General features: G+C 42.9%; 1 protein-coding gene across 19 annotated transcripts in view; it reads right to left on the bottom strand.

Moving 5' to 3' along the window:
- KCNMA1 (potassium calcium-activated channel subfamily M alpha 1) overlaps positions 1-27,527 on the bottom strand; it is a 779,939-nt gene that overhangs the window by 69,798 nt on the left and 682,614 nt on the right. For all 19 annotated transcript variants that reach the window (XR_015156775.1, XR_015156776.1, XM_086381835.1 and 16 more), the window contains 3 exons: positions 26,486-26,609; positions 21,543-21,767; positions 17,462-17,654 (listed from right to left, as the gene is read on the bottom strand). Coding sequence is in view for 17 of the 19 variants with exons in the window: in XM_086381835.1 (XP_086237961.1) it covers positions 17,462-17,654; positions 21,543-21,767; positions 26,486-26,609 (542 nt within the window). In the remaining 2 variants the exon portion in view is untranslated. The remainder of the gene's footprint in view (positions 1-17,461; positions 17,655-21,542; positions 21,768-26,485; positions 26,610-27,527) is intronic.

The following is a 27,527-nucleotide window of genomic DNA, read 5'->3' as shown; positions in this document are numbered from 1 at the left end:
CCTTTCTGTACTTGAGACCCGCTCAGAGCCCTGAGCCAGATTTTCTTTATTGTTTAGTAAGCTCTTTTAATGAAATGTACTCCTCTTATTATAGAGGACTCAAAATAAGATCTAAATCACAAACCAATAAAAGAAAATTATTGGGCTGGGTATCTAAAGTTACTACCTAGAGGCTACTCCAGTGTGGTATTTATAAATCTCTAAACAGTTAAGTATAATTGTCTTTCTGGTTTTTGGGACAGAAGCCAACAGCCATTTCAGTTACAAGTGAAGAAAAATATTTTAGCGCTGAGCTTTGTTCGTTTGGTGGGTATAAAGAGAAATGGCTTCTCCCCCACCACCAGTTCAGAATTGAGAGAGAATATTGTGGTAATGAAATGTTATATGGGAGGCTGAAAGAAAGGCTTCTCTGGTTTCAGGGAGAATGTGTGTAGGATATGTGTATAGGTACACTTGCAAGCGAGAGAAGTCCTGGGTGCAGGATGGGAGGGCTGCTGGGAGAGGGGAGGGAGGGAGAAAACTGGAAAGGGCAGGTGTTGAGGGCTGACATGGGAGTTGAAGATGGGGGTGGTCCGTCAAAATAATGCAAAAGCCAGATGTGCAGCTGCTCACCCCGATGCAGGCCACTCCCCATCTCAGACACAAAGACAGGGCCATTCTGGAAGGCATGAAAGTTTCCACGAAGAGATCTGGTATAACCCCAATTCTGCCAAAGACTGTAGCCCCGCTTCTGGAGTAAGACCTGCTAAAACACAGAGCTCTGTATCATCAAAATCAAGAAAATAACAGAGACCCACAGTTATAAAGGACCACAGAACTCATCTCATTCAATTTCCCTGCCGTCAAAAAGATCATGCCGGGAACTTGCCTTTGGCAAATGGTCGTGTGGCGATAGGACTCTCACCATCGTTTTAGGCAGGCTATTCTGTGCTGGACATGCCTTTCTTCTGCGAGGTTAAAATCTGATTCTCCTTAATCATTAGCCATCAATCCCAGTTTTGTTCCATGGAGCAGAAGCTAAAATCACCCTTTCAGTCCCTAGCCTCATTCTCTTAACCGCTGGGCAAGTGACATGTAGTCAAGCATTTCCCCATTCTGGTTGTCCCCTTGGCAGCATTCCCTGTCTGTCAATGCCTTCCTTCAGATCTTCATAGCTCTTGACACACTCCCTCTCAGACCAGCCAGGATGAAACAATCACTGCTCCAAACAAATTGCACCTCTATCAGCAAGGTTTATCCAGCCTGTCTTGAGTAATTATTTGAAACTTAATGCTGAGTGGTCTTCATTCCATTCCATTCTGTGGATTTTGTCCCATAGTTCAAGTTTAGGAAGGTCCCTTTTGAATCCAGATTCCTGTTGTCCAATATAATTTAGAGATCTTAATTCATATGATCTCCCTCATATATAAAGCAGAAGTCACATTTTCTTCTCTGGAACAGTAAAAGCTATCTCAGACTTTAGGATGTACCCTGTGCCCCCAATTAATGCTGGCTCTCCAAGGACTACAGCCATACTTCTAAAGAAAAATGTCATTCCCTACTTGAGGCTCTTAACCTTTGCTGAAATTCAGACAAAGGAGAGTATCTGCTTCTACATGGACATTACTTAGTGTGACTGTGTCTGAGGGTCATGGAGGGCTGGAGGAACCGTGGTGTGTGTGTGTGCACACATGCATGTGTCTCAAGCTTGTGTGCCTGCTGGTGTGTTTACGTAAGTCTATTATAATTTTTTTAAACTTGTGGCTGTAAGAAGGCATAAAACATAAACAAATTTATTTAGAGGAAAATAGGCAGTGAACGTTTGTTCCGAGTTTGAGACACATGCTCCTCCCTCCTCAAGGACATTGAGAACTCGGCTCAGTTTGTGACTCTCTGGCTTCTACCAATGGTTCCCCGTGTCCTTTCTAAAATGGTCTTCAGATTTCTGTGTTTCAGCTTGCTTTCAGGATCCTCTCCCCTGAGTCTCTTCTCCACTCCTAGAACATGAGCAAGGGGATGGATCTCTAAGTGTGACCCTCTCCTGGAGTCAGGATTTCATTTCCACCCACCTTCAGGCCCACCTGGACTTTTCCATTGAGTCCATGCAGAAAAGAATCATAACTGAAACCCAACACAACCAACTGACCAACACTGATACCTACTGCGTCCTCCTACAGCCAGTGTCTCCTCTCCACAAGCTTCTTCCTATGCATGGGCCCTGGCTTCCATCACCAGGCAGGAAGCTCACGTTCATTCATGGAGTCCGTTTCACCATCTCATCTCACACGAGATTCTCCCCTTCTTTTTCTGATTCAAGGTTCCTGATCTCCTCCTGGGTAACCACTGTTCCTACACGGTATCTCTGCATCCTCTTCTTTCTAGGTGAAACAGTGCTTCATATGGCTGCCAGGTCAATCTCTCCAAAGCACAGGTCTGATCCCACCACTCTCTTGCTTTGAAATCTTCTGTAGCTCCCTAGTGCCTACTGAATTATTTATAGCTTCCTAACATACAGACTCATAAAAAATTATTTATAGCTTCTTAAGTAAAATAAAAAAGTTCCTCAATGCCCAACCCACTCTTCAGGCTCATGCCTCCCTGCTCCCTGATACACACACCGTGCTCCTGCCAAACTGTACTGACTGCTGTCCCTCAAACACGTCCCCCTGTACCGCTGTCCTTCTTACCGCCATTCTGCTCTCTGACTACAGCCAGTTCTATTTGTTTCCAACTACTGAAACCTTGAGTACTTTTTTCCAGAGTGTCTCTCAAACCCACTTTCTTTCTCTTCTTGCCCCCGGTGTTAGCCTCAATAGATGCTAATTCTCTCACAAGAATCAACCAGCGTCCTGAAGAAGAGTTATATATTTGCTAGGAAGTTGCAATGGCAACCCACTCCAGTGTTCTTGCCTGGAGAATCCCAGGGACGGGGGAGCCTGGTGGGCTTCCGTCTATGGGGTCACACAGAGTTGGACACAACTGAAGCGACTTAGCAGAAGCAGGAAGTTGCAAAGACTGAGAATGTGCATTATGACTCTTGACTCCTCAAGAATGCCTGCCATGCACAGTCTGGGCACATGACAGATGCTTAATAAATTTTTGTGGGATTGGATTGACAACTTCAGGACAGATAGCATGAATCAGACGAATGCAAAGCATATAAGAGGAAGAAGAACAAGAGAGGAACCCTAACACCAACAACCGAATTTAGCCCAGGCATGAAAATAAACCCCTGCCATCTTCTTGAAGAGATCCAGACACTGGGAGAAGCATGCTGCTGGCTTTAAGGTAAGTGCTATTTAATAGCTATGTAGTCCTAGATCTCAGCCCTGCCACCTTTCAAAAGCTGTGGTCAAGAAGAAGGTCTGTCTACGGGCAACTAATATCCTTTACTTGTCACTTTGAAACATATGACAGAAACCAAATGACAAACATAGCCAGTTGGGCAGAAGACAGAGCCTGATTGCCCACTGCATTCCCTCATCCCCTTTTTCCACCTAAGGATTTTCAATACTGGGAAAGCTAATGATCACCCAAAAATATACAAAAAAGAAGAATGTAGACCAACAGGTCAAGACAACAGACATACGTGTTTAGTTGCTCTGTTGTGTCCGACTCTTTTCGACCCCAGGGACTCTAGCCTGGTAGATTCCTCTATCCATGGGATTTTCCAGGCAGGAAGTATTGGAGTGGGTTGCCATATCCTTCTCCAGGGGATCTTCCCCACCCAGGGTCATATCTGAGTCTACTGTGTTAACCTGCATGTAGGTGGATTCTTTACCATTGAGCTACCTGGGAAGCCCTGTCAAGACAACAGAATTGTTCTAGTTTAAAGGTTAGGATTTCCAGGAAATCAGGAGATTCAGGTTAAAATTATTACTTAGCTTCTATAAGCCTCAGTTTCTTCCTTTTTACAATCAAAATGGTAACCTTCTTATTTCATACATCTCCTCTGAGGACTGACCAGAGGAGTGGTTCTGGACAGTGGTTCTCAACCCTAGCTGCACCCAGGAAATATCAGGGAGCTTCAGAAACTCCTGATCCACAGGTTGTACAACCTTCCACCAGCTAAATCACAATTGCTAAGGGGAAACTCAGGCACAGATATTTTTTTTTTTTTTTAACATTTTTCAAGTGATTACAATGTGCAGCCAAGGCTAGAAACTGGTGCTTTGAGAAATGCATATTGTCTTGGTTGAAAAAATACCTACCACAGAATGGCAGGAAATGTTCCAAAAGCATAAGAATTACTATGATTGTTGTGATCAGGGGTGGTGGTGATGGGTAGCGATGGTGCTGGTGGTGACCAAGTGATCTTTGCTTTGGGCTCAAAGTCCTTGTGGAGAAGAACTGTTTTCAGGGCAATACCACCAAGCTCTGTTCTGGCTCTGCAAGGAACACTTCACTCTCTGAGGTCATCACATATTCCTCTCTCTATTCAAACCTCCCACCCTTTGGCTCTCCCACTCCTTTACTTCACAATCCTGTTCTTTGACCTCACAGGGATTTGTTTCTTGCTTCATTTTTGGCCTATCTGCCTACAAGCCCCCTCTAAATCCAATCATCTCCTTACGTGTTTCCCGTGATGTCTGCGCTGACCCTTGATTACCATCAGTTCCCTATCCAAACTGTCCAACTCCTTAACTCCTCAAGGAAGGCCAAGCTGGTTGCTTCATAAAGAAAGGAGGAGCCATCAGACTGAAGCTTCCTCCAGCTCCATCTTCCCTATCCAGCTTTCTGACTCAGAGAAACAGGAGTCATTCTTACCCTTTTAAAGGTCACCTGATCTCTCCTGCTTCTCTCTGATTTCCTCTTTATCATTTAACAACTCTGTCCTATAGCTTCAAACTCTCCCTCTCTGGGGCTTCACCCTAGTCTTATGTAGCAACAACTATGGCGTATTTTTCCCTCTTCTAAAAACAAAAAGGGATTCCTTTCTTTGAGCTCCTCTGAACTATCCCATTTCTCTCCCTTTCTCCACTTGAAAGAGTAATAAAGGGTCTCCAATTCTTACCTACCATCAAGGCTTCAGCCGCCTGAATGATGGCTTCTACCAGTGACAAGCTACAGCAGCTGCTCCTGCTAAGATCATCGGGAACCTCCTGAGGGTCAAATGCACTGCTGGCATTTTCAAGCCCTTGTCTGTTGGACTTTTCTGCAGTATCTGACAGTGCTAATCACTGTTTCCTTTCAAATCAGTTCAGCCCAGCAAATTCTTCTGGCATGCCAACGCTGTGTCAGGTCCTGTGCTTAGAGAAACTGGAGACATGAAGGTGAGCAAGATAAGGAAGAGTCCTTGTTTCTCAGAGAGCCCGGAGTCTACTCAAGAAAACATGTATAGGGGCAAACAATAAGGAGACTAGATGGTGGCTCTGGAATTTATCCAACTCTCTTCTCATTTACCTTCATACCGCCTACTCCTGTTCCCCTAAATCTTTGTCCTCAGCCCTCTCATTGGGTTCTCTTCCTCTGTTTGTCCCTTCAATATTGATGTTTCCAAGGTTCCATATGAACCCCTTTTCTCTTAATTGTCCTGCCTGTCTCCCTGAGAAATATCCATCCTCAAGGCCTATACATTGTCTATCACCAATGACCCCCAAGTCTATAATTTCAAATCTAACTTTATCCTTATAACCATATGTTCTTATTTCTTGCTGGATATTATCCAGAAAATTTCAATACAAATGAACGAAGACAAAATGTTTACCTTCTCTCCCAAGTCTGTTTCCTCTTCTGGGTCCTTTGCTTAATCACTTATACATTTACTCAGTGGCCAACCTTGAAATGCATTCCCAACTCCTCATCCTTACTCATCCACACTTCCTTCCCATCAACCAGTCTTCAACCTTCCTTCCCATCAACCAGTCTTCAACGACTGTTTCCTCTATTTCAGATCCATCTCAATTTCTGTCATCTTCACCACTAACATCACTAACCTGTCCTGTTGGGCCTCATCTGATCCCCTCTAGTCCACTGAAGTAGTCTTCTCATGTAGCTCACGCCACCATCTCTTTCCACCTCTACCATGGTCATATTTTTGCTATCATCTTTTTAAAAGATAGATTTAATCATCATATTTGTATAAATCCAAACGCTTAGCAAGGCAATAAGCCTCCGCTCTAGATCTGCACTGTTCAATACTCATGTGTGTTCTGGGTGCTATACTGCCTGATGCATAGTGGCCACTCACTTACTCCTCTTTCTTTCCCTTAAAACTTACTCTTGAGAGCTTCAGAAGATGGCGGAGGAGTAGGACAGAGAGAACACTTTCTCCCCCACAAATTCATCAAAAGAGCATTTAAACGTCGAGTAAATTCCACAAAACAACTTCTGAATGCCGGCAGAGGACATCAGGCACCCAGAAAAGCAATCCAACTCTTCGAAAGGAGGTAGGAAAAAATATAAAAGACAAAAAAAGAGACAAAAGAGGGAGGGACGGAGCTCCGTCCCGGGAAGGGAGTCTTAAAAAGAGAGAAGTTTCCAAACACCAGGAAACCTTCTCACTGCCGAATCTGTGCCGAGCTTTGGAAGCACAGAGGGCAACATAACAGGAAGAAAAAATAAATAAACAATTAAAACTCGAAGATTGCGAGTCCTACGGTAACTCCCCCAGTGGAGAAGCAGCGCAGACGCCTGCAGGCGCCATTAACAAGCGGGGGCTGGGCAGGGAGGCGCAGCGCGGGCTGCATCGCTTAGAGTAAGAATCTGGCCTGAATACCCTGAGCACTATCTGAGCGAAATAATTTGGGTTAACAAACCAGACTGTGGGATATCTACTACGCGAAAAGCCAGCCCCAACCTAAGACCGCCAGGCCCGCGCACGGAACAAAGAATTGAACAGAGATAGCCGGCGGCAGACCTTCCCCCTCCGGTGATAGGCAGCCAGAGCCGGAAGGGGGCAATCGCAGCCCCAGAGAGACATTATCTATAAAACTGTAAGCAGGCTTCTTTGCTAACTAAAACTTCTTGGGGGTCTGGACGGTTAACATCTGCCTAAGAAGGTGCGCCGGTTTTGCGCCCAGATAACCGAGTGGCGGGGAGGCGATAAGTCGCAGCATTGGCGCTCGCCAAACACCTCATCACTTGAGCTGCTCGGACCTGGGAAGAGCACAATACTCAGGCCCAACTGAGTCTGCGCCTCAGAGGACTATCCGAGTGCCTGAACCTGAGCGGCTTGGACCTGGGAGGTACATGCAACCCAGGGCCAGCCTCGGATTGTTCCCGGCGGAACAACCTAGAGCCCGAGCAGTGTGGGCAGGGAAGCTACACGCGCAGTGAGCGGGGGCAGACCCAGTGTGGCTGAGGCACTGCGAGCGCACGCCAGTGTTATTTGCTTGCAGCATCCCTCCCTCCCTCCCCACAGCGCGACTGAACAAAGAGAAGAAATACAGTTCCACCCATCAGAACACTGACACAAGCTTCCCTAACCAGGAAACCTTGACAAGTCACCTGTACAAACCCACACACAGTGAGGAATAGCCACAATAAAGAGAACTCCACAAACTGCCAGAATACAGAAAGGACACCCCATACTCAGCAATTTAAACAAGATGAAGAGACAGAGGAATAGCCAGCAGATAAAGGAACAGGATAAATGCCCACCAAACCAAACCAAAGAGGAAGAGATAGGGAATCTACCTGATAAAGAATTCCGAATAATGATAGTGAAATTGATCCAAAATCTAGAAATTAAAATGGAATCACAGATAAATAGCTTGGAGACAAGGATTGAGAAGATGCAAGAAAGGTTTAACAAGGACCTAGAAGAAATAAAAAAGAGTCAATATACAATGAATAATGCAATAAATGAAATTAAAAACACTCTGGAGGCAACAAATAGTAGAATAACAGAGGCAGAAGATAGGATTAGTGAATTAGAAGATAGAATGGTAAAAATAAATGAATCAGAGAGAATAAAAGAAAAACGAATTAAAAGAAATGAGGACAATCTCAGAGACCTCCAGGACAATATTAAACGCTACAACATTCGAATCATAGGGGTTCCAGAAGAAGAAGACAAAAAGAAAGACCATGAGAAAATACTTGAGGAGATAATAGTTGAAAACTTCCCTAAACTGGGGAAGGAAATAATCACCCAAGTCCAAGAAACCCAGAGAATCCCAAACAGGATAAACCCAAGGCGAAACACCCCAAGACACATATTACTCAAATTAACAAAGATCAAACACAAAGAACAAATATTAAAAGCAGCAAGGGAAAAACAACAAATAACACACAAGGGAATTCCCATAAGGATAACAGCTGATCTTTCAATAGAAACTCTTCAAGCCAGGAGGGAATGGCAAGACATACTTAAAATGATGAAAGAAAATAACCTACAGCCCAGATTATTGTACCCAGCAAGGATTTCATTCAAGTATGAAGGAGAAATCAAAAGCTTCTCAGATAAGCAAAAGCTGAGAGAATTCTGCACCACTAAACCAGCTCTACAACAAATACTAAAGGATATTCTCTAGACAGGAAACACAAAAATGGTGTATAAATTCGAACCCCAAACAATAAAGTAAATGGCAACGGGATCATACTTATCAGTAATTACCTTAAACGTAAATGGGTTGAATGCCCCAACCAAAAGACAAAGACTGGTTGAATGGATACAAAAACAAGACCCCTACATATGTTGTCTACAGGAGACCCACCTCAAAACAGGGGACACATACAGACTGAAAGTGAAGGGCTGGAAAAAGATTTTCCATGCAAATAGGGACCAAAAGAAAGCAGGAGTAGCAATACTCATATCAGATAAAATAGACTTTAAAACAAAGGCTGTGAAAAGAGACAAAGAAGGTCACTACATAATGATCAAAGGATCAATCCAAGAAGAAGATATAACAATTATAAATATATATGCACCCAACACGGGAGCATCGCAGTATGTAAGACAAATGCTAACAAGTATGAAAGGAGAAATTAACAATAACACAATAATAGTGGGAGACTTTAATACCCCACTCACACCTATGGATAGATCAACTAAACAGAAAATTAATAAGGAAACACAAACTTTAAACGATACAATAGACCAGTTAGACCTAATTGATATCTATAGGACATTTCATCCCAAAACAATGAATTTCACCTTTTTCTCAAGCGCACATGGAACCTTCTCCAGGATAGATCACATCCTGGGCCATAAAGCTAGCCTTGGTAAATTCAAAAAAATAGAAATCATTCCAAGCATCTTTTCTGACCACAATGCAGTAAGATTAGATCTCAATTACAGGAGAAAAACTATTAAAAATTCCAACATATGGAGGCTGAACAACATGCTGCTGAATAACCAACAAATCACAGAAGAAATCAAAAAAGAAATCAAAATTTGCATAGAAACGAATGAAAATGAAAACACAACAACCCAAAACCTGTGGGACACAGTAAAAGCAGTCCTAAGGGGAAAGTTCATAGCAATACAGGCACACCTCAAGAAACAAGAAAAAAGTCAAATAAATAACCTAACTCTACACCTCAAACAACTAGAAAAGGAAGAAATGAAGAACCCCAGGGTTAGTAGAAGGAAAGAAATCTTAAAAATTAGAGCAGAAATAAATGCAAAAGAAACAAAAGAGACCATAGCAAAAATCAACAAAGCCAAAAGCTGGTTCTTTGAAAGGATAAATAAAATTGACAAACCATTAGCCAGACTCATCAAGAAACAAAGGGAGAAAAATCAAATCAATAAAATTAGAAATGACAGTGGAGAGATCACAACAGACAATATAGAAATACAAAGGATCATAAGAGACTATTATCAACAATTATATGCCAATAAAATGGACAACGAGGAAGAAATGGACAAATTCTTAGAAAAGTACAACTTTCCAAAACTCGACCAGGAAGAAATAGAAAACCTTAACAGACCCATCACAAGCATGGAAATTGAAACTGTAATCAAAAATCTTCCAGCAAACAAAAGCCCAGGTCCAGACGGCTTCACAGCTGAATTCTACCAAAAATTTAGAGAAGAGCTAACACCTATCCTGCTCAAACTCTTCCAGAAAATTGCAGAGGAAGGTAAACTTCCAAACTCATTCTATGAGGCCACCATCACCCTAATACCAAAACCTGACAAAGATGCCACAAAAAAAGAAAACTATAGGCCAATATCACTGATGAACACAGATGCAAAAATCCTAAACAAAATTCTAGCAATCAGAATCCAACAACACATTAAAAAGATCATACACCATGACCAAGTGGGCTTTATCCCAGGGATGCAAGGATTCTTCAATATCTGCAAATCAATCAATGTAATACACCACATTAACAAAATGAAAAACAAAAACCATATGATTATCTCAATAGATGCAGAGAAAGCCTTTGACAAAATTCAACACCCATTTATGATAAAAACTCTCCAGAAAGCAGGAATAGAAGGAACATACCTCAACATAATAAAAGCTATATATGACAAACCCACAGCAAACATTATCCTCAATGGTGAAAAATTGAAAGCATTTCCTCTAAAGTCAGGAACAAGACAAGGGTGCCCACTTTCACCATTACTATTCAACATAGTTTTGGAAGTTTTGGCTACAGCAATCAGAGCAGAAAAAGAAATAAAAGGAATCCAAATTGGAAAAGAAGAAGTAAAACTCTCACTATTTGCAGATGACATGATCCTCTACATAGAAAACCCTAAAGACTCCACCAGAAAATTACTAGAACTAATCAATGATTATAGTAAAGTTGCAGGATATAAAATCAACACACAGAAATCCCTTGCATTCCTATACACTAATAATGAGAAAACAGAAAGAGAAATTAAGGAAACAATTACATTCACCATTGCAACGAAGAGAATAAAATACTTAGGAATATATCTACCTAAAGAAACTAAAGACCTATATATAGAAAACTATAAAACACTGGTGAAAGAAATCAAAGAGGACACTAATAGATGGAGAAATATACCATGTTCATGGATTGGAAGAATCAATATAGTGAAAATGAGTATACTACCCAAAGCAATTTATAGATTCAATGCAATCCCTATCAAGCTACCAACAGCATTCTTCACAGAGCTAGAACAAATAATTTCACAATTTGTATGGAAATACAAAAAACCTCGTATAGCCAAAGCGATCTTGAGAAAGAAAAATGGAACTGGAGGAATCAACCTACCTGACTTCAGGCTCTACTACAAAGCCACAGTTATCAAGACAGTATGGTACTGGCACAAAGACAGAAATATAGATCAATGGAACAAAATAGAAAGCCCAGAGATAAATCCACGCACATATGGACACCTTATCTTTGACAAAGGAGGCAAGAATATACAGTGGATTAAAGACAATCTCTTTAACAAGTGGTGCTGGGAAATCTGGTCAACCACTTGTAAAAGAATGAAACTAGAACACTTTCTAACACCATATACAAAAATAAACTCAAAATGGATTAAAGATCTCAACATAAGACCAGAAACTATAAAACTCCTAGAGGAGAACATAGGCAAAACACTCTCTGACATACATCACAGCAGGATCCTCTATGACCCACCTCCCAGAATATTGGAAATAAAAGCAAAAATAAACAAATGGGACCTAATTAAACTTAAAAGCTTCTGCACATCAAAGGAAACTATTAGCAAGGTGAAAAGACAGCCTTCAGAATGGGAGAAAATAATAGCAAATGAAGCAACCGACAAACAACTAATCTCAAAAATATACAAGCAACTCCTACAGCTCAACTCCAGAAAAATAAATGACCCAATCAAAAAATGGGCCAAAGATCTAAATAGACATTTCTCCAAAGAAGACATACAGATGGCTAACAAACACTTGAAAAGATGTTCAACATCACTCTTTATCAGAGAAATGCAAATCAAAACCACTATGAGGTACCATTTCACACCAGTCAGAATGGCTGCGATCCAAAAGTCTACAAATAATAAATGCTGGAGAGGGTGTGGAGAAAAGGGAACCCTCTTACACTGTTGGTGGGAATGCAAATTAGTGCAGCCACTATGGAGAACAGTGTGGAGATTCCTTAAAAAACTGGAAATAGAACTGCCTTATGATCCAGCAATCCCACTGCTGGGCATACACACTGAGGAAACCAGAAGGGAAAGAGACACGTGTACCCCAATGTTCATCGCAGCACTGTTTATAATAGCCAGGACATGGAAGCAACCTAGATGTCCATCAGCAGATGAATGGATAAGAAAGCTGTGGTACATATACACAATGGAGTATTACTCAGCCATTAAAAAGAATACATTTGAATCAGTTCTAATGAGGTGGATGAAACTGGAGACTATTATACAGAGTGAAGTAAGCCAGAAGGAAAAACATAAATACAGTATACTAACGCATGTATATGGAATTTAGAAAGATGGTAACGATAACCCTGTGTACGAGACAGCAAAAGAGACACTGATGTATAGAACAGTCTTATGGACTCTGTGGGAGAGGGTGGGAAGATTTGGGAGAATGTCATTGAAACATGTGAAATGTCATGTATGAAACGAGATGCCAGTCCAGGTTCAGTGCACGATGCTGGATGCTTGGGGCTGGTGCGCTGGGAAGGCCCAGGGGGATGGTATGGGGAGGTTGGGAGGGAGGAGGGTTCAGGATGGGGAGCATGTGATTTTTTTTTAAAATATTTAATAAACTTAATAAAAAAAAAAAAAGTAGAAAGAAAATAAGATATTTAATTCCCAAAACAATCTTCAAGAAAGAAAGCAGTATGAATATATTTATGGGAGCAATATGGTTGATAAACTATATTCAGATGTTTTGGTGGTAGAACTTTTCTGGCATAAAAAAAAAAAAAAAAAAACTTACTCTTACTAGAAGGTTAAGCAGGAAGAAACTATAGATGCTCATTTCATAACTAGATATAACTGCATAATAGCAAAAAATTAAAAACGGAACTACCACATAATATAGCAATTACACTCCTAGGTATACATCCCCCCAAAAAACAAACAAACAGTAATTCAAAAAAATGCATGAATTCCACTGTTCATAGCAGCATTATTTACAATAGTCAAGATATGGAGGCAACCTAAGCCTTCACCAAAAGATGAATGGATAGAGAAGATGTGGCCTACACACACACACACACACACACACACACACACACGAATATTAGCCATAAAAAAATTTTAATTCTGCCATTTGCAACAACATGGATTGACCTAGAAGGTATCATGCTTAGTGAAATAAGTCAAAGACAAAAATAGTATATTATCACTTACATGTGGAATATAAAAAATAAAACATGTGAATGTATATAACAAAACAGAAACAGACTTAGAGATATACAGAATAGACTAGTGGTTATCAGTCAAGAGAGGAAAGAGAATAGGATAAGATAGGAATAAGGGATTAACAGACACAAACTACTATGCATAAAATAAATAAGCTATAAGGATACATTGTACAGTACAAGGAATAAAGCCAATATTTTATAATAACTTTAAACGGTGCATAATCTATAAAAATACTGAATCACTATGCTGTGCACCTGAACCTAATATAACCTTGTAAATCACCTCTACTTTAACAGCAAGAAACACATAATGGGAAATTCAATCGCATGATCCTTCCTTTCAGGGTCTGACTCAAGCAGCTCTCTGAGAATAGACCCTTCCTCCCTCTGCTCACCCTCCATTGCAAGATCAGACTCGGTTCCTATCTTTTGGAACCACAGGGACAGAGTCTGGCAAGAGTCACTGTTGTACCAGCTGATTTAAATTGAAATGTTTTCCCCAGATAAATGTGTGCTAAATAATACACCAGCTCTCCAGCCAAAGGGAAGTGACAGGCGCTCTGTAAATAAAGGCACTTAGTTGCTGGTAAAGAGCTGTAAAGTGGTTCTGAGCTGATGTTTGCTGACCAGCAAGAAGCGGCTTCACCTGCTTTATATAATTGTCACTGCAGTCTTGCCTGCTGTATATTAAAACTGCATCTCATAGACCCAACTGTCACATCGGATATACCGTCCAGCATGGAGTATGCCACCTCTCTCTGTAATTGTTTCTGACAACCAGCCATCACATTTCAGATCTTTTCAGAAAGTATCTGGTCCAGAATTCCTATGCTGGGCCAGCCCTGACACCATGTGGGCTAGAACAGCGACACCAAAAGGGAATATGAAAAAAGAAGAGGAAAAAGAGCTTGTGTGAGTCTAGGAGAGCAAGTGACACGCAATGTCAAGTGTCTGGACACAAATCCCAGGGAAGACTCTGCCTCCTCAATGTTAAGACACATCTTGTTTCATTTCATGTTAGAACAACTTGCCGTAAGGCTGCATGAAGACTGTGGCCCCAGAGGACACACATCTGTCCTGGGTCCACAGTTCTGACCTGCTATGTTCTGGAGAGATGGAAACATAGCTCTCAAGGCGAAACAAAGGAATGGATCTCATAAGGACTACAAAATAAAGAGTGATGAAAGTGGGGAGTGGCAATCAACCTCAATAGCTGAGTTGTGTCCAATTCCCTGTGATCCCATGGGCTGTAGCCCACCAGGCTCCCCTGTCCATGGGATTTCCCAGGCAAGAATACTGGAGTGGGTTGCCATTTTTCCCTCCAGGGTATCTTCCCGACCCAGGGTAATTCCAATCCACTTGGAGCTTGGTCATGCCAAATGCCCAGATGAAAGGTAACAAAAGTATCTGAGACCAGGGGACGTTCTAGTGGGTCACCGGGGTCTCAAGGAGGGGGAGCAGTTGGAATCTCAATTTGTCCATCTGATCCCATGGATTGGGATGAACCCGAGAAGTGGGCTGTACAGTGAGCTACCAGAGGTGAATTTACAACACCCACCCATCACGGAGTGACTTCCTACGTTGACAGCCACCACAGGGCCACCGCTTTTAGAAGGTCAGAGTGTCACCACAGGGAAGTGTTAGAAGGTCAAGAACAAGAGAGGAGCAGGTAGAATAAGAAAGCGAGAGGGAATATGGACTCAGTGAGGCTACAGCTTCAACAGTCCTTCATTAAGAGTTGAATGAAATGCTTGCTGGTTACTGGGGGATGTACACTCCACTCCAGTGCCAACCAGGAGTCTCTGAAGACTACCACCAGCCATAGAGCACATCCTCTGCCTCTTCTGGGGTGTGTGTATGTGTTTGTGTATGTTTATTTACAGAAAAGAGCCCCTCTTTATTGCAGAAAAAAATGAGTTCCCTTACTCTTCCTTCTCTCCTTCCAAGATCTACTTTTCTTGCTTATTGATGTGATAAAAACAGTTAAGAAGGCTTTTGAGATTGAGTGAGTATCTTAGAGGAAAGGGGAAGCATTTTTTTTTAAACCAGTTTGGCCATTAAATAGGATCTCAGAGTCTGGGAAAAGGTTTAAGAGAGCTGGAAGAAACACCGACGTCAGATGCATATGTGACTATACTGTATGTCAAGATACTAAACTAGGACCTTGAAAGTTATGATTACTGAATTGGGAGGAAACTGGCATGCTGGGGAAAGGGAGTCTTTTCCTTCCCACCTGCCCCCCAATTTGGTTCCTTCTCCACCTGAAGGGAGCACTTCCCCTGCTTCTACTTTTTTCCATTCCCTCTGCTAGTTCCTGCCAGGAGAAGAGGGGCATCTAATTGGGTTGGGTCATGTGTCCACTGGACCCCGTGCTGTGAATGTGAACATTTTTTGTGCCTTAAAGTAGTGCACACAGTCACCCAGGGATGCTGTTAGGATGCAGGTTCTGACCACGTAGGTCTGGGTGGCATGAGAGTCTGCATTTCTACATGGTCCCTGTGTGATGCCCACGCTGGGGTATGGGTGGGACGACACAGTGAAGATCAACTCCCTAAAGGCAGAAACCAAAACCTAGCTTGCCTCTTCCTTCTACAAGAAGACAAGCTCACTGTTTCCTCTCATCCTTTGTCATCTCAGCTCCCTGAGCAGGCCGTGCAGGAGGCAGGAAAGAGTTTAGGCTCTTTCTTCGGGCCTTGGCACATTGCTCTGTCCAGCAGGCATGACCGAGCAAATGGAGACCAAGATTTAAATTGGGGGGCAAGGCAAAGGAGGTGGAGTGGAGAGGCCAAAACCAAGCTACAGGCTGTATCAACCAGGGTATGTCAAGAATAGAAGCCACTCTGCTACAGGTAAGATGAAAACTAGAGGCTGACACTACCTAGAGAAGGGCTGGAGGAGCAAAGTCAAAGAGGCCAGCATTATCCATTTCACTTGCAACACCAAGGGGGAAGTTCTCCTGAACTTCAGCAGAACCTCGGGACCCTCAGGGAAACTCGCACCCCAGTCTCCATTTCAAGTAGCAAAGTCAGTGGTTGCCAAAGTTTCTGCTGAGAGTCGCTTTGAACCTTGCATCTGTTCAAGGTCTGGCTGTAACTGCCTCCCAAGAACTAAGGCTTCTTTTTCTCTCCTACCATCTAGATAGACCCAGAGTCCTCTCTCATTGGTAGACTCCAGCCCATAGCCATGCAGGTAAAGGGATTCTAGGAACTATCGTTCCTGGCTTCACTGTGATGTTGAGGAGACCTCAGGAGGAGGCAGTGGTGATGCTGAGTTGACAAAGATAATGTGGCACATAGGCCTAGGCTGCAGGATGGAGCTTTATCAAACCACCAAGACGGTGCTTCATCGCCCAGTGGCTATAATTCTCATGGGCTGTGCATCGTCTGCCTTTACTCTTGGGGTGATGGCATTCAGGTCCCCATCAGGCACCCAATGCCACCCATCCAGCAGACCACATGTGACAATGATTTTCCAGCTCATGGCAAACCCACACAGAGGTGTTACTTGGCAGAACACACTTCCCATCCAATCCCGTCAAGGCCATGATGAGTGAGGTTGTTTGCTGCAGGGGTTCAGCAGTGCTGCTTCTCTGAGACTCCTAGACAACATCTTTACTTGTTACCATCTGTCCAGGATCCCAGAGCAAATGACAAGAAAGACTGGGGCAGAGCAGAGATGGCAGATGTGTCATTTAAAGCCACCGTGCCTCCTACAGAGAACGCTTCCTGGGCTGACAAGTGTCACCTCTTGCTAAATGACTTTGAGTGTCCATATAGTCCTCACTCTCCAGAGGCCACCATCCCCTGATCATCCTGTAACAATGCAAAGCTTAACACCCCCGTGCAGCTCTAACAATGGCAAAGCTTAACCCAGGTCAATGGCAAAAATATGTGTCCGGCAGAAACATTGGGAACTGTTTGGCCAGCATCATTTCAGTGCTCTGACATTTTGCTTGTGACCTTGGTCATGAAGCCACTGTTTGGGAAGGCTGAGGGGGTGGTGTTTCAAAAGCTGGATCATTCTCGGGAAGGCAGTCTATTGTGAGTGTGGGTGTTCAGGTCTCAAGCCCGCTTCCTGGGCTGGCAAGAAGAGGCAGGAGATGCCCCTTTGAAAGCTGCGGCAGCCACAGCAGGTTTCACTACCAGGCAGGCTGATGTGAGCCTCTTTGAATTACTGAGTGAAGGATATCCCTCTTGCCAGCCCCTGTCCCCTGTAGGCACAGCAGAGAAGTATTACAGGCTGTCCTTACCTTGGGAATTAGCCTGCAAGACCCCGATGCTGTCATCAAACTGCATAGATTTGATGTTGAGTGACGCCAAGATGCATTCCTTGTCCTGCAGCGAAGTATCATCAATATTATTCTGATTGGCTGACAGGATAACGCACATGTCACAGAGGTTGATGTTGACGGCCCTTAAATCAGCCCGACTTAATGGCGTACCCTTTGGCATAGAGGAAAGAGAAAAAAAAAAAGGAGAAGCAAAAATGAGACTGAGGGACGAGAGGGAAAGAGGGGGAAAAAATAAAAACAAATTAAAGATTGAGCCGGAGCTCTGGGAAATTATTTAACAAGTATCTTTTTTATGCCTTGACATTAAGCTGGCCTAACTACATTCAAGGGAATAGGAGCTGTGTGCTAATCTAAAGGGTAGTTGGTGCTGATGGCAGCATTTTAGGCTTGCTCTCAATACTCAATCAAGCTATTACTAACTAACGAGGGAGAGGAATAATGCCAGGGTTCTACATCTTCTTCCTGCCTGGAAATTGTCTTGATTTAAGTAACTGTCCTGTGGCAACCTCTGGCTTTCAGAATGTAACAAAGGGGTGGATTTCAAATGCCTGTTTATTTAATAGCAAGTCACTTCCGTCTCAGGCAAAAAGACAGCAGCTCCAACTAGAATTTCCAAGGCAGCCAAGGGGAAATAGCCAGGGAGCATGGTGTGATGAGGTGGGGCTGAATGCAGCGCTCAGTTTGGAAGAGGTGGGAGAGAGTGCAATCAATGTGCATCTTGCAAAGGGGAGATGGAAGCGTGGGTAAAGCTTCATGTCATATCATTTTACTGCATCTTTTGAGCAAGAAAAAAAAACAAGGAAGTCGAGTCATTGTCCAAGAACATAGGCCTGGTTAAATACACCATCAGATAGATTTACAGTGGAAGTCTCTGTAGTAGGTAAAAGGACTGAAAAAGAGTTCTCCATGTAGTATTGCTTTGGAAGGATCTCAAAGAGAGAGGAGCAAGTAAAGCAAACAAACAAAAAACAAGTTCTAGACAATTCAGAAAGTATGATTTCATTTATGCAAAAAGAAACCCACAAAATAGAACTATACATGCATGAATGTATATACAAACTTTCAGAGAGAAAGTTCAGAAAAAGTACACACTAAATTAATAACAGGAATTACCCCTGGGGAGGGGAATAAGACTGGAAGGAAAAGTTTGTTTTTGACTTTACATACTTCTTTTTTGTCTGAATATTTTATAACAAGAACATATTTGTATATTACTGGAGTAATTAAAAATAAATAAGCCAGTAAACAGATTTTTTGAAATGTCCCATAACAACAGAAAACAATGGGGAATTACATTTGAATGACAAAACAAAGGAGGGAATGACAGAGAGGTCAGAAATGTAGCCACTGGTAAAATATAAGGGTTAGGATTGAAGGACAGGGGCATGACCCCCACATGCTCTGTGTCCTCGTCGAGGGCTATGGCCGAATAATCTGGCCATCCCATGTAAGAGGGGCCCACAGGCATCATTTTGGAGTTCATGGCCAGCTACCAGCCTCCCTCATCCTCCAGCCTAAATCCAGCTTCTGATGTGCCTTCATAGAGATCTGAGTTACCTTCAACTCACTGAGCCAGTAGGGAGAGGGTCTGCCAACTGCCTGTATCTCTGGATGCCTTCCTCTCATTCTCCTTCCTGGAAAGGGGACTTTGAGAATACTAGACTTGGCCACAGAGATCAAGGCCATCAGCCCTCTTTTTATGACTCAGTGGCAGTAATGATTCTATTCTCAGCCTCCAAAATATTGCTTCAAAGTGAAATTATGAAGGAAGAGGCCTATAGGGTGGGGAAGCTGCTAGTTCCAAGCTCTGGAGCAGGATCTTTTGAGAGAAGAACTCTCCCCTCTTTTCCTGGGGTCTTTGGTGCAAAATAAGTCTGACCAGCTTCCTGAAACATTTCACCAATGCATAAGCTTCAACTGCTTACATCCATATTCTTTTAATTTTCACCTTGCAGAAAATCCAACAGTAATTGTGATATAAGACAATCCCTGTACAGCTGTACACACATGAGTTCAAAACTCAAGTAATACAAATGACATACACAGAAACACTGTGTTTCTCTACGTGTGCTAAGTTCTTTCAGTCACTTCTGACTCTTTGCGACCCCATGGACTGTAGCTCTCCAGGCTCCTCTGTCCATGCGATTCTCCAGATAAGAATACTGGAATGATTTGCCATGCCCTCCTCCAGGAGATCTTCCTGACCCAGGGATTGAAGCCACACTTCTTAAGTCTCCTGCATTGGCATGTGGGTTCTTAACCACTAGCACCTTCATGCATTGGAGAAGGAAATGACAACCCACTCCAGTATTCTTGCCCAGAGAATCCCAGGGACAGGGGAGCCTGGTGGGCTGCCGTCTATGGGGTCGCATAGAATTGGACACGACTGAAGCGACTTAGCAGCAGCAGCAGCACCACCACCTGAGAAGTCCATGTTTCTCCGGGATGGCCCAATTTAAGGAATGAAATAGATGAAGAAAAAGGTGAGGGCCCATTTTGTACAAATATGCCATGCCTGAGTGTGCTAAATTTTGGAAGGTTTGAAATAGGAGAGGCTGCAAACAGAACTAGTTCACATAGACATAGGCAGATGAGTAGATGTGCACAAGGGCACGAAGAAGGAAGCACACACAACAAACAACCATACATAGCAAACACCGTACACAGACCCCAACATACACGTGGACAACTGTGTCCCAGAAAAACAGTAAGCTCTTCACAAAATACTTTTGTACCCCAGTCTATTGCTCCCAAGGACATGTAGGAAGGCACATGTAGGAAAAATAATGGTGGAAATATGTAATCACAACTATCACGTTCCTGAAATTAGCAAGGTGTATCTCTGCTTCTGCTCTTCTGGGTAAGACTATTTGATTTTCTGCAGGTGACTATTTTTAGCCACATGTGTTCATCAAGTCAGTGATGAACTGACTTTTGTGGTCCAGCATCCAAAAGATCTCTGTCTGTATTTTTCTCACTTCTTTATATATTTATTGTCTATATTAACTGTCTTTTGTGCTAGGTGTATATAAGGATACATGGTAGCTACAAATGGCATTGCTTATGGATAGATTTTTATGTCTTTCTTATTGAATTATATTACTTGATTCTTTCCATTTCTGAGATTCCAGAAGCTAATAACAGAAAAAAATGAATTTTAGCTTCAAAAGTGGGGAAAAAATCCAGACTTCTTGAAATATAGAATCAAATTTGTGTCCCTCAGTTTTAGGGATATGAACTTCCAAGAAAAATGTCTGGAGAATAAGTAGCATTTGCATGGATTTGTAGCTTGAAGAACTACAGGAAAGGTTAAAATGTAAAGTGCTCTCCAATTATTTGGGAATTTATAGAAAATATATTGATTACTAATTAAGGAAGTAGTTACATGACTCTCAAATCATGAACCCCATGCCCTCACATTAAATTGTGGAGTCCAAAACTGTTCCTTTTATGTGTTTTATAATCAATAATATCACAAGCACACATGGGCACCGATGTGTACACATGCAATGGTATGGAAACATTACAGGGTTTCTAAATGACGATGATGGAAGCAGGGGTTGGCCAGCAGAAGGGGTTGGTCCTCTGCACAGCAGAAATAAAAATTCTGTTAAATACATTTAGTTAAAAACAGAACAAGATAAAATAAGATTTCTCCAAGCAGTTATAATGCCATAAATAAAGTGATATAAATAGTTCCATATGTAAATTCCACTATAAGCATTATACTATTGCAAAGCACTGGGTTTGGGTAGGTAAGAGAGAAAGTGTTTAGACACTGATATGGTTAATACATTTGATATCAGCTAAACTCCATGTCTGGTGAGTGACTGAACTTGGCTGCAAATTCCTTTTAATAAGGTCTCTCAGGGTTTGGATATTCCTAGACAGAGTGTAGGGGAAGGGCTGAGTCCTCAGGCCCATAACCAGATGAAGAAGCAGAGGCATGATCAAAGCTACAACCATTATATTCATCTGGGATTTCTCTTTTGTGAATACAAAGGAGAAAGAAGCATTGGTAACGTGACCTTGGACTTACAGGCAAGATGGAAACCTTGGGGAAGTTATGCAGTGTCTCCCATTCCCGCTTGAGGTACTCGATGGAGCCCACAAACACGATGTGCTTGAGCTCGTGGTAGTGAAAGTTGCTGGCACGGAGCGGCATCACCAGGTTCCGAAGGCCAATCAGGGCAGAGCTGACGTCGCCGAAGATGCAGACCACCACGTGGCCGCTCAGGACGGTCATGGCAGCTTCACTTCGGGTCTGCCGGGGGAGAAGAGCACAAGCATTGGAGAGAAGACCTCACGGGGTTGTGCAAGGGACTAGAAAATCACTTTTGTAAAATAACAAGTAAACAGTCACTGAGTGCTTGCTATGTACTATTATTTTTTATTCCTTCAATGTTATATCCATGCCATGTGTTAATCGCTCAGTCATGTCTGACTCTTTGCAACCCCATGGACTATAGCTCACTAGACTCCTCTGCCCATGGGATTCTCCAGGCAAGAACACTGGAGTGGGTAGCCATTCCCTTCTCCAAGGGGATCTTCCTGACCCAGGGATAAAACCTGGGACTCCCACACTGCAGGCAGATTCTTTACCATCTGAGCCACCAGGGAATATATGCCTATACCTCGAGTATGTGTACAGAAACTATACTGATGTAATAAATATGAAGTCCATGGGGTTGCAAAGAGTCAGACACGACTTCGTGGTTAAACAACAACAAAAATATATATTCACACACATCACTACTTTCTTTTAAAAAAAGATTTAAGGAAGCTATGCCATACATACATATGAACAGGATTCATGGGGAGAGATAAGAAAGAAGAGCAATACTGACGTCATTTGGAAAAGGAAGTCTTAGTTTCCAGGAAATTGTTGATAAAACTGTTTTCCTTTGTTGCTGAGATGATGATAAAATAGTCAGACTCGTGCTGGCCTTGGCTCAAGAGATGAGCTTTGAATTCTAGACTCATCAATGGGATCCCACAGGACATTACTACATCAGAAGGTAGAAAATGACAGCCCAAAACCAGGGGCTAGCAAACGATGACTCACAGGCCAAATCTAACCCAGTACCTGCTTATCTCTGGCCAGTGAGCAAAGATTGGTGTTTATGTTTGAAAATTGTTGGCAAAAAATCAAAAGAAAAATATCTCATACTACGTAAAACTTATATGAAGTTCAAATTCCAAGAAAGTTTTATCACAACACGGCTGGTCTTACTGGTTAGGTGGCTGGTTTTACATTACAAGAGCAGAGGTGATTAGTTGTAAATTCTTTGTTATATGACCCGTTACAGAGAGAGTTTGCCGACCGCTATCCACTGCTGCCTTAGGGTTTGCAGGGACACAACTAGAGCGACCACTTGTGCTAAGTCATCAGAGGAAGACTCCCAAACAATCACGAGAAGGATCATAACAGCAAGAGCAACAGGCCCCCGTCTTCCCCCAACTCCAGGCCTATAATTCACAAAGGGGACAAATGAAAGAATAAAATCACCCCAGTTTAAGCTTCCCAGGACAATTAAACCTTTAGCCCCTGCTGGCCCCTCTGCTTACTGTGTTCGTGCAAAGAGCAACACAGGAGGCCAGTTGTGGGTCTTTCTCTGCCTCTCTTTCTGGTCCAATGCCTCCCAACTTCCTTTCTTCCTCCCAGTTCACCCATTGCATGTCTGGACGGCCCCATGTGGCTTACAATGCTTTTGGGGAGGCATATTAATGTCCACTGCACATATCAAACTCTGCTCAATTTAATCTCTAGAATTGACCAGTGTATTGATTGTTTAAATGCCAATATTGCAATTCATGACAATGTCAGGGTTATTACAGCAACCCCCAAGGAGAGGAAGAAGCTAGCTTTTACTCCCTGATCGTTAGAATAAAGCAGGGGCTGTCACTGTTATTGGTTTCTCTCTGCAACAGTACAGGGACATCTAAGATGCAGGCCATAAAACATGTCTTATAAATGGTGACCAAGGAGGAGCCGCTAGGGAGTCACATCCCCATCACTGCTTCATGGATGAGTGAGTTATCTTGGCTGGATGGAGCATGCATGTCTAGGTACCAGCAGCAGAGGGTCAACCTGTCTGTAATGTGCTGTGATGGGATTCCTGATTAGTTTTATTTGGCCAGGTCATTTGGGAGGCTAGCTCCCTTCAGGAAGCCTGGGAAATAAAAACTAAGTTCAGAATACAGGCCGGAAATCTAGACGTGTGGAGCTAGGGAAAGCACCAGTTAGCAGAGTGGCCGTTCACTGTGCTAATCCCAGGAGCTTAGATCTGGTGTCCAACACACGAGATCCTCAGACTAACCAGAGCAGTATGACCTGGAGAACCTGGTAAAGACCCCAATTCCCAGGATGTAGCCCTGGGGAAACGGATTCAGTCAGATATTAGACCCAATGGAGAAACCACTTGTGTGTATCTTCTTTTTCCTATATATCCTTCAAGGCCTAGTCCATGTATGTGGGGCCTTCACGGCCATTAACCCCTTCTCAGCTCAACCTGTTTGTATCTAATAAGATTTCCCTGGCCACTTAAATACACGCTAGAGTGAAACAGCACTTTGTGTCTTGCCACGCTTAGCTTTTAATATATTGTTTCATGGTACATTATATCTTTTAATTAGATGGTCATTTTCTCAGAATTATAGCCATCTCAAATTTTCTAACTCCAAAAGCACTTAGTATCCTACATGCACAAACAATCCTCGTGCAGCTGGCTCTCGCAAGCATTCTCATCTCTTTGAGAGGGTTATTTGACAACGGGTTTTTTGGACCACCCTGTCTAAACAGCACCTACAAGTCCCTTTCTAGCCCATGCATGTGTGGGTGCTCCGTTGCATCTGACGACACGGACTGTAGCCCTCCAGGCTCCTTGGTCTGTGGGATTTCCCAGACAAGGACGATGGAGTGGGTTGCCATTTCCTTCTCCAGGAGTTCTTCCTGACCCAGGGATTGAACCCATGTCTCTTACATCTGCTTTACTGGCAGGTGGATTCTTTAGCACTGTACCGCCCGGGAAGCCCCTTCTAGCCCACACTGCTGCTGTTGTTCAGTTGCTAAGTCCTGTCTGACTCTTTGCAACCCCATGGACTGCTACAGCATGCTGGGCTTTCCTGTCCTTCACTATCTCCTAGAGTTTGCTCAAACTCATGTCCATTGAGTCAGTGCCATCCAACCACCTCATCCTCTGGTTGCCCCCTTCTCTTCCTACCCTCAATCTTCCCCAGCATCAGGGTCTTTCCCAATGAGTTGGCTCTTCACATCAGGTGGCCAAAGTTTTGAAGCTTAAGCTTCAGTCTTTCCAATGGATATTCAGGGTTGATTTAGCCCATGACCCCATTTTATTTTCTTCATAGCATTTTATCAATATCTAAAATGTTATTACATAGTCATTGTCTATCTTGAGATCTGGTCTTTGTCCCCACTAGATTACAAGAGCTATGAGACCAGCTGTTGTCAGAGGTTGTATCTTTAGCAACAAGAACAAGTGTCTAACATGTAATAGGTTTGTGAAATACGTTTTGTTAAATGATCCTATTTTTCAGATGAGAGGAGTAGTAACACCTCATTAAACTCTTTGGGGCTGGTAGGGTGCTTTGAATGTCAGCCATGCACTTCTCAGGATTATCTAGGCAAGCCATTGAAAGCTTACATCCCAAAATGTCAACCCAGCTTCTGACATGCCCCAAGGTGGGTAATAACAGGATGAGTTTATATCCCCAGAGCAAAAGTGGGGCAGATACAACATCAGAATATAAACAAGAGCAGCAGCTTTGTAATGAGAACCATTTGTACTCCTTGGAAAAGGATTGCTTCCTGAGAATTCTGACTTTCTATGCTTTTGTCTGCAACTTTCACACCTCCCAGACAACCTCCAGAACAGAGCTGTATTGGTTCTTAATGCTCGATTATAATTAAATTGAGAAGTCACACACATATTCAGATAAAACACAGGGGAAAACCTAGTGGATTAGAGCACAAAGGCATTCTGAGGAACTGGAACCTTCCTTTCTTAGGAACAGTGGCCATAACATCAGCAATGATAGGATTTTCCTGGCTGACATAAAGGAGCAGGCGTCAGCAATCTGAGGATTAGAAAGCACAAGGGAGGAAGAGCCTTTCCATCTGACCTTCCTGATTATAAATCCATTTTGCATGGATTAGCAAGACAATAAACTGGTAGGAAAGCCGATGTAGGCATAAAACCTTAAGCTGTTAATCGGACAAGTCTAAAGAATAGCATGGATTATTATCTGTTCTAACATTCCTGAGACAGACCAGAAGAAGCCCACTGCTGCTACTGAGATGAGTCAACCAGGAAACGGGGCTATGGGCTCCAGCCTTTCCGAGGTGGATCATGGTCATCCTTGTCATCATCAGCAAGTGGGATTTGCCTGCCTACCTTATGAGCTAAGAAGGATCACAAATATGCAAATATATTATCTAGAAAGATACAAGACACTATTATAAACAAATGATGATACAGGTAGCATTCAGATTTCTTCATGGCATTTAATATATAATAAAAATAGGTAAGTTTATGGAGTCCTATGTTGGGTTTTAATCTTCACTACAATTCTATGAGTTAAGGTCATTCTCATCCCATCTTCCTACACATAAGAGATGAAGTGCAAATTCTTCAAGGGACTGATCCAAGGCCACACAGCTAATGGCATAGGCATGCTCTGGCCTGACAACCACGCCTGCAGGATATGGTACATACTGCTCCCACGATGGCTTTCACACCCTAAGGTAATGAGCGAATACATATTCACAGATCGAAAATTCCACTCTTGGGTCATGCTCTGATATGAGTTCTAGCTGCTTCAACATATGTCCTGAATATTAATTACCAAAAATAATTAGGGCCAGGAACAAACACCCCACCACCCAGCTAGGAAAACTTCATTCACAGCAAATATAATTTGGGACAGAAGCGGATGGCACAGATTCTGCAACCTGTCACTCACCAGGATGACTTTCTCTATCTCCTTGGGCGCACACCAGTGAAACATCCCAGTAGAGTCATATTTCTTCACATTGGAGTCCATGTTGTCAATCTGATCATTGCCAGGAATTAACAAGGGGTCATGCCTGGGGAGAAAAGTACAGGAAAACCTAAGTGGAAAATGTGATAAATTATAAATGGAAAGTGCCCCCTGAGTTACATCTCAGAGGAGGTGGGAGAAGCGGAGGAAGCGCTTGTCTCTGAAGGCCAATCTTTTACTTGCAGAACCCATCCTGTGAAAGATAACTGCCCTGAACCCCCACCAACTCCTGAAAGTGCAGGTGACCTGTGCTGAGTAGTAATTCTGCCTTTCTTTCCCATTCCCCTTTCTCTCCAATGGACTTCACATCATTCTGTGGATTCAGTCTCCCTTCTTATGGATGTCTCACTCCTTCTGTTCTCATTTACCAGCTATCCAGTCTCTCCATGACACACACACGCGCGCGCACACCCAAAGGGTTGTTATTAGCATTGGCAATGAAGAGGAAAGAAGAGGAATAGAGCCTCATGCTGACTGACTGGCATGAGGATGGAAAGCCAATTACTCGCTCTTTCTGACTACAACTTCTGACGTGATGCTCTTCGCAGTAAAAGCTTTAACAGGCTGCACTTTAAATATTTTAGCAATTTGCCCAATCAGATTTTGCTCTCCCTGGCTGAAGCCCTTTAAAGATTCAGCAGCATGTCACTTCAGAGCAGATTGACTACCAAATGCCCACATCTGGAATACATGATTTCAATACTAAACAACACGCTCTCTCCTTGCCTTGACAGCTGTATTTGCACTCACTGTCCAATGACGCACCGCCCCACCTGCACCTTCACCTCCCAACTGCCACACTCCCTCCACAGATGAGAGCCTCGAGCTCAGAGGCATCTTAATAAACTTGTCTTGAATTCTCAGAGCTACATTCACTTGCTCTTGCCTTATTTACTGGTGGAGAAAAAAGATGTCTCTGTAGAGGCTTCCCCTCCAGCGGACTGGCAGAGCCTTACCAACAACC

The sequence above is a fragment of the Bos grunniens genome, chromosome 28 (genome assembly GCF_055505025.1).
Source record: "Bos grunniens cultivar Pamir isolate PY7600 chromosome 28, Bosgru_T2T1.0, whole genome shotgun sequence".
NCBI classification, from domain to species: Eukaryota; Metazoa; Chordata; class Mammalia; order Artiodactyla; family Bovidae; genus Bos; species Bos grunniens.
Note: the sequence above shows the minus strand (reverse complement) of the source record. Positions and strands in the feature narration are given on the sequence as shown.